The sequence below is a fragment of the Miscanthus floridulus genome, chromosome 2 (genome assembly GCF_019320115.1).
Source record: "Miscanthus floridulus cultivar M001 chromosome 2, ASM1932011v1, whole genome shotgun sequence".
In the NCBI taxonomy this organism is placed as follows: domain Eukaryota; kingdom Viridiplantae; phylum Streptophyta; class Magnoliopsida; order Poales; family Poaceae; genus Miscanthus; species Miscanthus floridulus.
Genome location: NC_089581.1, coordinates 118,760,210 through 118,773,537, shown reverse-complemented (window position 1 = coordinate 118,773,537; position 13,328 = coordinate 118,760,210). Strand labels below are relative to the sequence as shown.

Sequence of the window (13,328 nt, the reverse complement as noted above, 5' to 3'; positions counted from 1 at the left end):
TAAAAATCGTTTTTACGTAGTGGTTTGATCTATAGTCGATCGAGGATAGCGGACTGAGCGGTGCAGTGTGGCGCGGTGCCGTCGATGGGGTTAGGATGGCGCCATGCTAAATTTGCATCTAAACTACTCAAATCTGGTACTATGGTGTTCTATTTTATTAAAAACTATCTATCTCTGTGAGCTGATCATAGATCGGTCCGGGTTCAAGTCCTTGATTTGACATATGTGCTCGCATTTTCTTGGATTTATTCCAGGATTTAATGGCGCTATGCTTTCAGTGGTAGGCGACGTTGTCCTGTGGTGACTTTGTGAATCTCGAGATCCGCCGGCTCAGTTCTTCGGATGTGCTCATAGAGTAGGGTTTGCGTACGTATGTTCATAGGGGTGAGTGTGCGTGCTGCATTGTGAAAAATACATAATTGACCCTCTAAATTTGCGTCTAAACTACTCACATTTGGTATTATATTATGAAAGATAATTCAAAACAATTCTATAAATTTGAATTTTACCCATATATACAATTATGAAAGATAATTTTAAATAATTCATAAATTTGCATCTAAAATTCCCCACCTCTATCATTATCAAAGATGTTCCACAGTAACCTCTAAGTTTGCATCGAAATTGCCCACATCGGCTATTATAAAAGACAAAATAAAATAACTCCTTTAATTTGTAGTTTAAAATTGGCTGTTCTCGCAGTATGGTCATCCGAAGCCAAATCAATACGGTTCACTCCAGGTTCTTAATAGGCAGTTGGCCCCTAAGTCAAAACTTCCATGAGTTCTTTCTAACAATCTGATTACTATTTGATCGAAAGATAGGCACATTTCTCTACGATATAAACTACCCAATCCACCTCTTCTATATAATAATGAAATATAAATCAGACATCGTCGGCGTAAGAACAAGACCTATACTTCTCCACCCTTGGAACGAGCAGTAGCTTCTAGTTTTGCAGGAATGACTAGAACGCTATTTGGACTCGCACTACCCTGAATAGGGTATGTGGTCCAACGTCATCGCATAGAGCAAGGCTAATAATACAGCCGGTTTGCTGGCTGTAAGGTTCCTTGCAGTCTTCTCTCAGCCCACTCATATAGTAGTTAGCTCTTTACAGTTAATACATGGCCCACTTGTCTCTCTCACAGACTTTCTTGGTTCTTGTGCCCAAACCGGCTGTAAGCTTACAACCCGCTTCTTCTCTCTCCTCTCCTCTCTCCTCCACCTCAGCATTTAGTCGGCTTACAACCTGCTGTTATACTTGCTCTAACTCATTTGTCTTTGTCATAAGTATGGTTGGTGTAGCCTGCTTGTTGTTTGCAGTTAAAAAGTCCATCACCGGGGCTCCCCTCCCATAGTCGTAGAGGAGGAACTTCGATAGAGGCCTATAGGGTACAAGCTCCTCTCCTGAGCAACTGGTCTTCAAGAAGGCAAAAATCCTTACTACACGGCGACCCCACAGTGCTGTCAGACAAACACCACAATCTTGATGTGATCATAGTCCAAGAGCAAGACCGCGGGAGAGAGGAGGCAGCCAGTAGTGGCGACCTTAAAGCGCCTCTGGTTCCATGCCGGTGCCGTCGCTGTTGCTGTTGCCGTTGCCCGTGCATGCACGCCACAGCCACGCTGCATCTGCGTCTGTCCCCTGCTACCGCCGGTTCGGTTTGAGCTTGGAGGCTTGGAGCCGATCCATCACCTGCACACGCGCATTCGAAATTGAAAATGGCTGGTGGACAGTAGATCGAGCGCGTTCGAAGTCGAAAGACCGGGTTAATAAACGGAGCATAATCACCGAGGACAAGCGGCAGCTGGAGCTCGAATCTAGAGACTAAAATAACACGCAGATTCAGATTCTCCGTACGTGAGGCAGTCAGCTAAACATTGATCTGGCTGATTTGTTGTGAGTAAAAAATACTATTTTATTTAAAAAATAAGCTAAAAAAGACGGATTATAAGAGAAATGAAAGTGCCGGGCCGTAGCTGCGGTAGCCAGGCCTAGGCGACAGGAGTGAATTGAAATCAACTGGCTGTCGCGAATCGAATCCATTCGTGACAGCGCCAGCCAGAGGTCCAGAGCTCGCGCGCGGCCGTGGAAACCGCGCCGAAGGTTCCTGCGGTCAGTGCGTGTTGTTCGATGGTGATTTAGAGTAAAAAAACTAACTAATCCTCGCCATCATCCATCGTAAAACAAAAACCAGCATCGACAGAGTGCAAGGCTGGCTAGAATAGGACACGGTTACAGTTACAGCCGTCGGTCTCGATCTTAACATTTTTTACCTGCTACTAGTTACCGCCATGCGCAGCTTCTCTACGTTTAAGCGGGGTCAATTTTTTTTTGAAATAGTAAATTGAGTCAATGTGGCGCGTCGTTGCGAGTCACCGCGACGTCCTGTGCTAGCTGTCCCACATAGGCACGGGGCAGACCAAACGAGAACAGACCGGACACACGCGACCGGCTTTTTCATCGATCGGTTGCTGGAGTACACTGCCCGTACGTGACCAGTGCACAGCACGGTTTGGTGCAATCATGGACTGGACCCCAGCACTCATTCACATTTTCACTTGCTTTTGCTGCAGATGTTTTCGTGAATCCTCATCAAACCGATGGTCATGCGGAAGCTACGCAGTTTAGTATGCATTGGCTTAGGCCTGTTACAACCCGACGAGGATCGTAACGGATAACTAGACGGAATCAAAATTTAGGTCGGGTTGCAGCAAGAACAGGAGATTGGGGTCAGACAAACTTGGATTCAGAAATAAGCAATTGGAAGGCAGATGTTCAGAGTTCAGGTTATATTCCCCATTTGCCAATCGATTACACGGCCTTATATACCCGCCTGGACATAGCTGGATACGCACACTACAACCGCCGTAATGCCCCAACGCCTAACGCTAAAGCCCATTAAGAAGCCAAGAGTGTAACCACCACAACTAACTGAATATAAGACGACTCAGCCACTTGCCGTCCCTGTTGCCGGATGCCCAACAGTGCCGCGGAGCTTAGAGTGGGTCCTGACATTGCCTCCTCCTTTAAAATTAGTTTGACCCCAAACTAGGCTTCTAGGGTATCAACGTTTCAGATCATTCTCCTCTTCCCAAGTCAACATAGACGATGGTAACAAACTGCAACGCACTTGAATATGAGCAATCATCGAAGTCCTTTTTCTCACCATTCGAGTTGCAATAAACTGAATAGGTTGTACAGCTTCTTTAGGGTCAGTAGACACTTGAATAATGTCTTCTTCAACCAGCTCAGATGGTGACACATGCTTTTTGAGCCGAGACACATGCACTACTGAATGAATTTTGGACCCTACTGGCAATTCCAATTTATATGCCACTGCTCCCACCTTCTGAAGAATTTTGAAGGGCCCATAGAATTTGTAGCATAATTTCATATTGCTCCAAGGGGCTACTGAAGACTAGACATAGAGCTGAAGTTTCAGATAGACCATATCCCCTTCCTGGAGCTCCCTCTCACTTCTGTTCTTGTCAGCCTGACACTTCATTCACTGCCGAGCACGATGTAAGTGATGCTGAATGTAGTCATTAAGCAGATTTCTTTCAGTCAACCACTGCTCTAGATCAGTTGAATGAAAAGTAGATTCACTGCTAATCCCAAAATGCTTTGGAGGATAACCATAAAGGACTTCAAATGGAGATTTTGCTGGAGAATACTCATAGGGTCTAATGTTCACTAGTGTGGCTCTAGGCAATAGCTAAATCTGATGATCATACTGCCTTCTGGGAGGCAAAACAGATGGAGCCTGAAACAGTTCAGAGTATATAACCAGCATATCCTTCAGATCCTGGGGAACATCTACATCATCAGTTACAAACATGCAACTCATTTTCCCTTTGTCCTGAGTTCTGATTATCCTCAATAATCTTCATCTGAACACAGCAGGTGAAATTCTGTTGGTGGACCAACCCATACAAACTTGCCACAGAAATAGGTAAATAGTGATTGACACCTTGCTATTGACCTTGCAGAGTTATCCTTTTACCCTGATAAGTGAATTTCATGATTTTGTTTGCCTAGTGGATCCACATAGGGCTACAAGACTCAAGCCAATCCTCCCCAAGGATCATGTCAAAACATTTTAGTGGAAGCACCCCCACAGTGGAAATGAAGGAATGACCCTGAACATTCCATTGCAATTTTTTACCTGATGAGAGCATATCATTGGGTTTCCATCAGCCGCCATATAATGAGTAGGAGAACACTCACTGAGAGGCACTTGCAACCTTTCTGCCAACTGAGTGCTGATGAATGTGCCCACACTGCCACAATCCACAAGAATCAACACATCCACTTTGACAATAGTTCCACATAATTTCAGTGTCTTGTGTTTGACAGTAGCAGTATCTGAATTCCCCACTGCTAACACAGTTTCTTCCACCGCCTCCACTGGCTCATCCTCTGGTGGGTCACCTTTCTGTCTCCAGTGCATCGAGAATCTCATCTATAACTGCAAAGGTACCTGCTAAGGGCACTTATGACCTGGGGCCCATTTGTTGCCACACTTGAAACACAACCCATTTTTCTTCCTAAACTCCTTCAGAGCAGATAGCTTGTCCTCAGCCTCTGGTCTTGGGTTCAGGTACTTGCCTTTGTCAACTTCACTAGTCTTGGTCTTCTCTACCCCAGGTTTCCAAGCACCCTTGCCGAACTCTTTTACTGCTGCACGAGGTTTGCACTGAGCGAGTTCTTCTTCCTGAACGAGTGCCAATGCACTAGCAGTATTAACATCTCTCGGTCGATGCAAAGCTATCACAGATCGAATTTTCTCCTTCAAGCCAGCAAGAAATCAGGTCACGTAATAAGTATCATCATACCCACTATTGTACAACAACAATCCCTGGGCAATTTCTTCAAAGGCAGTCTGATATTTCACAACCGAATCCTTCTGCTTGAGAGACTCAAACTTCTTCAGCAAAATTTGATACCGATTCTTATCGAACTTCTCCATCACCAATTCACACAGATGACTCCATTCAGTAATCCGCCCCTTTCATTGCACCGTCTGCAACCACGTTGCTGCCACCCCTTTGAAGTTGAGCGTTGCAAATCTAGTCTTCAGAGATGGGTGCACTGCATAAACCTCGAAGAAAACCTCGCATTGGTCACGCCAAAACCGAGGAGAATCGCCATCAAACTTTGGAAATTCCATTTTAGGAAATGGTGGCGAACGACAACCGGCAGGAATAACATCATCATGCGAAATGACAAGGGGAGGATTTAGACATGGGAACATACCCTTGTTGATGTCCTGTGGCCGGGGTCCTAGGACACCGTCGCAGTGTTCGCCGGGCCCCATTGGCTGCTCCCCGTCCTTAGCTGGAGAGCTTGAGGACGAACCCGGAGCTAGGTTGAGGTCCATGATGCATGTACCATGCTGAATCAAAGCGGCCGCGAGAGCCATCGTCAACCGCGTCTCCAAGGAATCCATGCACGACGCGGCGAGATCAACCCACTTCGAGACGTCGACCAAGGATGTAGTCGCACCGTCAGCCCGCTCACGCAAATCAGCGAACGCCTTGTCCGCAGAAACTTGTCACGCACCCATGGCGTTGAGCGAATCCAGAGAGTTCTGCATCATATTCTGAAATCCCATGAACTGCTTCATCGTCACCTCGAACTAGGTCGATAGTTCTTCAAGCGATTTCGCCATATCTTGCTGGAACTTGTTCGGACCACGTTTCGGTGCCAGACTTGCGGAAGATCAGCGCCCACGGCGTCGCAACCGTGTGCTCGATCACTGACCTGTTCGACCTCGGCTCGGACTTAAGGATACGCGCTACTGAATCATTGAGATGACGAACAGTGTAACCTGCCGACGGGAATTACAAAACACGATCAAGGTGAATCGATTACAGCAGCTTTGATACCAATTGTTACAACCCGACGAGGATTGCAACAGATAACTAGACGAAATCGGAATTTAGGCTGGGTTGCAGCAAGAACAGGGGATTGGGGTCAGACGAACGGAATGATTCAGAAGCAAGCAATTGGAAGACAGAGTTCATGTTCTATTCCCTTTTTGCCAATCGATTACACGAGCTTATATACCCGCGCCGAACACAGCTGGATACGCACGCTACAACCGCCGTAATGGTCCAACGCCTAACGCTAAAGTACATTAAGAAGCCAAGAGTCTAACTACCATAACTAACTGAATATATGCCGACTCAGCCACTTGCCGTCCCTGTTGCTGGACGCCCAACAGTGCCGCAGCGCTTAGAGCCGGTCCTGACAAGGCCTTAGCTAGGATGCGTGTTAACTAGGGCCAAGCAAGTAGCAACTACCGAGGGCGGCGAGCTGTTTGTTGTCGCACGCATCGGCGCGTTACTACTACCAGTCTACCACTGACGACCCGGCAGCGTCCAGTTTCGTCGAATACAAGGCAGCCACCGCGATCGTGCAGCAGTGCCTGCCTGGTCCAAGCCTCATCAGTTCATGTAGTACGCAGTTAGGCACATAACCATATTGCCAGTTGCCACCCGGGAGGGGGTGTGAATGAAACAGATAACATGGCACACGAGTAGCTAGCAGGGATTGGCAGGAGCAACATTGCCCGTGTCGCGGCGTGGCAAACGAAGAACCACGGAGAACACTAGCCGTCTCGTCGCGATCCCCCGTGCGTTTGGCATATTTAACCCGCGGCCGCACGCGAATGCTCCCTCACTCTCACACCCACCCACGGCGCGCGGCGCCACGCCGTGTCCCCTGTGGCCGCTAGCTGATCCTCGCTGAGCGCTGACCCGTCCTCTCGCCTCCGTCTCCCACACGCGCAAGCCGCAGCCCGGAGCGAGCACCTGCTCCCGCATCAAGACAAGCTTCAACTCGCGCGTTTGTTTATGCGCGCGCGCACGGGCACGGGCAGCCACGCCGCGGAAGCTGCCCAGCAGCACCCGCGCGACGGCCGAGCGCGCTTCCCTGCCGTCCGCTCGAGCGCTGATCAGTGCCTAGCTAGAACTGTTCACACACACGCACGCGTGGCGACCGACCTTTAGCTGAGTGCTCAGTTCCAACTTCCCATAGATCATCAGGGACCAAGGAAGCGGCGGCACGCGTGCAGTGCCCGGCGATCGACACACACACACACACACACACACACACACACACACACACACACACACACACACACACGGGCGTGGCGATGGCTGGCGCGGGTGGGATACCGCCGCCGCTGAGGCTCAAGGACCTCCTGGAGCTGGACTGCGACTCGTGCAGCGCCGCGGGGTTCCGCTGCTACCCGCGCCGCCTGGGCGAGTCGGCGTCGGCGCCAATGCGGCACCTCCTCGAGTCGTCGCCCTCCCTCACCCTGCGGCGCCACCGGCCGAGCAAGCTGTCCCACCTCTCCAGGAGCCTCTCGCGCCGGCTCAGCAGGCGGGGCGGCTTCTGGAGTAGACGCCGCGACGAGGAGGGCGAGGACACCGCGTCGGCGGCAGCGACGGCTGCGTCCGCCGGCTGCGGCGGCTCTAGTAGCTCCGAGGAGCTGGAGCTGGAGACGTCGTCCTCGGAGTCCAGCGACAACTACTCGTCCGGGAGGACGAGGAGGAGGAGGTTGCGGTCCGAGTCCGACTCGGACCTGTCGTCGGCGACCGAGGACAGCGTGCACCATCCTCCTTCGCAGGCCGCCGGCGCCGGAGACGAGCACGAGGTAATATAATCATTATTGATCACCGTTTGCTCTCGAATTGATGGCTCAATTACACATCACTATTGCCACGCATTATGCTCCAATAATAGTTAGGGCGTCTCGTTCGTTACACACCTAAGCTAGCCACTACTACTATAATACTTTATGTCGTGTATGCTCTCGTATGCAAGTGGATTTAGAGCCATGAAACGATCACGGAAGCCAAGCCCCACACATTGATTCCACAAGCAAATGCACAAGCTAGCCAATCGAACGCGGTCTGCTCGATCATTGCTGCGGATCTTCTCGATGGATCGCCTGTGCCTACCTGTCTACACGCTCGAAGCATCCAAGGGAACCCCATCATCAGCTGCGGCATTGACGCACGGCGAGCATGTGCTACTAGCTGTCCGCTGTTGAAGAGTAATATGCGTGCGTGGGGTTCATGACGGCATTGCCAGTGTTACTCAGCCGCAACCGCAAGCACCCGTCGTGGTGATCGGTCGATGGAGGGGCTGCAGTGTCTCCTGCATCTGTCATGGACCTGGAACGAGCTAAAGATCCGACCAAAACAGCTAGTCCTGGACGGTGCCTTGCTGACCTGTGCTTCGGTGAGAACTGTGCCTTGCAATTTGTAATAGTAGGATTAAGTTGGTGCGATCGAGAGCCATCTTCTCGAGACAGCTTTTTAAGTACGCGGTACTAGTTGTCTCTCTGGCCCTGTCCGGAATAGGCGGTCGGTGCAGTGAAAAATGAAGGATCTAATCGCTGGTCCATCCACCCACCGCTGCAAACTGCCTAGCGCTCACTGTCCGGCCACCCACCCAAACCGCCCTGTTCAGTGTTCAACTGCACGCCGATGCTGCCCGGGCGACCGCCCCAGCGTCCTGCTCCTGCCCCCGCGGCGTGGGCCGGCTGTGGACCAGACGGAAAAAGTAGCTGCCGGCATAAATGTAGTAGCAAGCGAGCCAGCCCGGTAAAAAGGCCGCTCCTTGGGTTCGGCTGAGCACAGTGTCAATTTGCCACGCAGCGCAGCTGCCCGCGCGAGTAGCGATGCCATATTGCCATGGCATACACACGCTTAGTACGTACGGCCTACGAAACCAACCTCCAGAGCCCCACGGGCCACGGCGTACCACTGCCGTGTTGTATCTTTGTCTGCACTGCAACTGCAAGCATCGCATGTGCAGAGTCGTCGAAGGCGATGATGCCCACATTGTGGGTTGATGGCCTGAACTGATGGATTAGCCACGCCGGTTACGGCTAGTTGGTCAAACGAAAGCTCGTTTTGATGACTGGATCCCCCAATCCAGCGCCGCACGTTCTGCTGTCTGTGCTCCTTTGTCTTCTACGAAAAGTTCAGTCCACGGCACCACCACGCCCGCGCGGCTGCAAGCCTCGCCGCGCGCGCGTGGTGGCGTCCCCGCCTCCGCTTTCCTGCTCGTTCCGTACGTACCGCGGCTTGGCGGCCTTGCGTCGCTGTTGCCGTGCAGAATTGTTTACAAGGAGTTGTTGCTGCTTGCTTCTAAGTTATCGATCAGGCGGTTGCTAATGTTGCCTGCCGTGCAATAATGCAGGCGGTGGCGATGAAGAGGGTGTCGTCCAAGGAGGGGTCCAGCTCGTTGGGGTCGGAGGCGGACGACAAGGAGCAGCTCAGCCCCGTGGCCGTCATGGACTTCCCCTTCGACGACGACGACGACGACGAGTTGAGGGACGCCGCCGTCGCGTGCACCCCTTCTTTCAGCCTCGCACGTCTCCAGAGTAAGTCATCATCATCTCTGAGCATATATACACATAGTAAACAAAAATGGTCGCAGCAAGCAAGGATTTTTTTATCGGCCGAAATTTCCGGAAATTTCCGAAATTTTCTTTCTATCCACAGGGTCCGATAAAATTTGACATCGGTCAAATTTTTCTCTTCTTTTCTGCTTCCACCCAGACAACCCAAATTCAGCCGTGCGACAATCCCACACTATAATGTTTTATTCTTGTTTTTATCTGTGAACAAGTGATGTTTAATAACTTAGGAATAGTTTCAAATCAAATTCTATGGATTTTTTTCAAAACAATTTGAATTTTTTTTGAATTTGGTCCGATATTTTCTGATATATCTTGCTTATCCTATTCATCCATGACCTCCGATAAATTTTTCTTTCCGATAATGAAAACCTTGGCAGCAAGAGCACAAGAAATTACGAATCTCAGGTTCAGGACATCTTGGCTTGCCGCTAGCGTACCCGATCGGGTCCTGATCCACGGAACAGGTTGAGGTCATGCGCAGTGGCGTCGCGACGGTTCGGAAAAATGCACCAGGTAGAGCAGAGGCACACAGGCACTGAGCAGTTGACCGTGCCTTCAGAAATGTCGTCCGGTTTATACGCTCAAATGCGGTAATATATACAGTACCGTTACGTGCGTAGTGGGACAAACACGAATTATTGGGGGTCATAGTGCTGTGTACGGAGTACTAATCTTAAAGAAGAGGTCTAGTACGGAGTGTTCGTGTGTTCGTCGGGCAGTGCCGGGCTCTAGCTACTCTGTTCCTGTCTTTTGCCCGGACAGGATACGGACGGACATGGGACATCACAAAGCCTGTGCCAAATGCTAACAGACACGATAGGGAGATCCTGCTGGACCCACATCACCAGTGACGATCAGAAAAGGCAAGAGGCCTGCGTGTTCGTGTCCGTGTCGTCTAGTTTGACCATCATGTGACTAACCATTGCAATCATCCACGTATGCTTAAAAATGCTTTCCTTTGTCGTGCAACAGGGAGAAAGACGCACAAGATCCGACGGTTCGGGAGCCACGACGAGCTGGGCCCCCTAGATCTCGAGGCGCGCCTCGCCGCCACCACGTCAGACCCCGACGCCGACGGCCCCGCCGCCGCAGACTCAGCGCAGGCGCAGCAGATGATCCAGTGCCGTACGGAAGACGCGTCAACGCCGAAGTGCGCAGGCAGCGTCCACCGCGGTGCCGGCGGCGTCCATGACGTGCCAGACGAGGACGACCTTACTTCGCTGCTCATGGGCACGGTCTCGGGCGGCTTGGACGACGTGTCCGAACGGCTTCTGCGCGACTTCTTCGTGGAGATGAAACGCCGGCGCTCGGAAGCGCACGACGCCGAGTCCGAGCTCCCTCTCCCTGGGCTGGCGGCCGGCGGTGTGCTGCGACGGAAGGCTGAGCGGGTGGTAGACGGCGAGGCTGCTGTGGCCGCAGCGGCCAGGGGCTGGTTGGAGGCCACGGGAACCGAGCGATGGGGCTTGGCGGACGTGCTCAGCGGCGGGGCGGCCATCGTGGCGGAGATGGAGCGGGGCCGGGGGTGGATGCAAGTCGGCGAGGAGGAGCGGGAGGTCGGCGCTGTGGTGGCGGGGATGCTGGTGGATCAACTGGTGGGCGAGGTGGTGCGGTGTTTATTTGTGTAGCTTCTTCAGATGTGAACTTAGCTTGTTGATGTAAGTAACGTGGAAGGAAATCGAACATGTCGCAAATTATGCGTAGAACTAGCTTGGCAGATTGCATGGGCGCGTCAGAAGACCTTCATATCGGAGGAAGTGAGCAATGCCGGGAGCGCCGGAGCGGTACCAACCTAACTCAGAATCTCTTCGGCATTGCTGCTGCAGCAGCTTCTACAGATAGACCATACCAAACACTTTAGGAGAAAGAGTCGTTTTCTAGTGTAACCAGAGTTGTAATAAGTGGCTCCTTCTCAAATGGTCCATCTTCTCTAAGAACACTTGAGAAAAAGGCGTGCCAATCAGACCCTATTGATAACTGAGGCTAACATTCTAGGTAAGGGAGCGACCATCATCAAGAACTCAAAGATATAACATTACTAAATCGGCTACTGCTACCCTTGAGATGGAAGTGTTTAAATTAAATAGGCAGCTACCGGAGTCTTGCCGCAGTCCGTCTCTCATCTGCTAGTCGTCGTCACCCCCGGCCATGCCGCATCGATTTTCCTGAGATTCGTCTATATCTGCCACCACTGTATTCGGGGAAGACTGGTCCAGCAAATTATAAAAGAACTGCAATATGAGAGATTAAGGATGCTCCAACCGAATTACTTGGAGCATCTCCAGCAGATATTCTATCCAATCTCTTATAGCGAAAAATAGTATTTTGAGAGATACAGGTGTTACAACAATCTCATATGTCATCTGTATAATATTTAAGAGAGATCTTAAAAAAAGCATCTCCCCTCTGAGGCCTACTAATTTGGAGGTAAGGGGAAAGCACACCTAGGAATAAAAAACCCTCCATGAATAACTAAATGAGTTATTCAAATAATATCCCCATATATTTTCCTTCCTGAAAAAAGTTAGAGATTCCAAAGAGGATTTGAGTTTCCAAAAGGGACCTAAATTAAAAAGAGAGCCCCGGCCTTCCCCCTATTTCTAAATATAAGTGACAATTTGCTGTAGCAGTAAATTGATTTTAAAGTACCTTTTTTTATAAAACAACATATATAAGATGCAATATAAGAGATCTGGTCAAGATGCTCTGGTCCTATTCACAATACCTAAAAGTTTTAATACCTAAGAGCACACCTTTTCTCCCTATATAGATCTATCCACTCTCTCCTATTCACTTGTAAAGACATTGGTAATGTTTTAGGAGATATAAAAAGTTACACTACAAATAATACGATATCACTTGTATAGACTTTTAGAAGATACATCATAAGTATGTTAAATATAGGATCATTAGGAGCAGATCTAGCGGGTGGAAACTTCACTAATCATGGCATAAACAAGCAGATTATCCTAGTACATGAACTAGAGAGAGAAAAGAGAGGAGAAGAGTGGTAGAAGGGGCTAGAGTCGGCGGCAAGGTCAACCCCGGGGTGAGTGACTCCGGTGAAAGTACTGAGGTGCTCGTCTTGGCGGCGTTGATCTAGTGGTGAGGGCGGTGGCACTGGCAGTGGCGCTTCCCGTCGTTGTCAGCGCTGCCCTCTCGATCGGACTAGGGTTAGGATGTCGGTTGGGAGTTGGCGGCTGGGGTGAACCTTGTACCCAGTGTCCCGACCCCCACCTTCCTCTTTATAGCGCTGCGCGACGGGGGCCCACCAACCATGATTGGGTTGGGCGCCCCTGATCAGGGCGTGGATCAAAGGCCCAAATTAGCCGTTAGGCCAACTTGGTGGAGATCAACCTAACAAAGTAATCTATCTAGGCATCTCTATCTCCTCGTGTCTCATTTTTGGATTGGGATTGGTAAAAACAGATTCCGTTGATCTGATTCCTAACAATTAGTTCATTTTATCTGGATTCAGTTATAGAATAATGATAAACAGATAAATATTCTACAAAGTACTTCGTAGGACAAAGATAGGAGAGAGATTAGAGAAGAAACCATACAATCGGTAACATGTTTCATGTGATCAAATGGAGAAACGACGCATGATAACACCGAAGTATATATCCGACAAATCAAAACAATAAAACCGCAAAATTGAAACCATTAAGAGAGAATCATATTGTCAGGGTTATAATACCCCAGGTGTCTTAAGACACCGATTTGTTATCCGCTCGGGCGGCCCATGGTACATCAGCTAGTATAAGCCCAAACGATCGAGGCCCAGCTAAGCTACGCGGACCTGGGCCAAATGCCAAGGCAGGGGTCAGCCACGACCTCTTCCCCTAGCCTTCACCGCGTGCTGTGCAACTCCACATGACC

The 13,328-nt window shown here is 50.2% G+C and overlaps 1 protein-coding gene across 1 annotated transcript; it reads left to right on the top strand.

The window, feature by feature from the left end:
* Positions 1–6,712: 6,712 nt before the first annotated feature.
* On the top strand, positions 6,713–11,391 carry LOC136539476 (uncharacterized). The gene is made up of 3 exons (XM_066531439.1): positions 6,713–7,670; positions 9,227–9,410; positions 10,422–11,391. The coding sequence occupies exons 1-3, from the start codon at positions 7,167–7,169 to the stop codon at positions 11,072–11,074; spliced, it is 1,341 nt and encodes a 446-aa protein (XP_066387536.1). The 5' UTR covers positions 6,713–7,166; the 3' UTR covers positions 11,075–11,391.
* The last annotated feature ends 1,937 nt before the right edge of the window (positions 11,392–13,328 follow it).

Coding starts and splice junctions, on each gene's coding strand:
- LOC136539476 (XM_066531439.1), top strand. CDS start 7,167: ATGGCTGGCGCGGGTGGGATACCGCCGCCGCTGAGGCTCAAGGACCTC. Junction 7,671..9,226: donor GCGCCGGAGACGAGCACGAG/GTAATATAATCA, acceptor GCAATAATGCAG/GCGGTGGCGATGAAGAGGGT. Junction 9,411..10,421: donor CAGCCTCGCACGTCTCCAGA/GTAAGTCATCAT, acceptor GTCGTGCAACAG/GGAGAAAGACGCACAAGATC.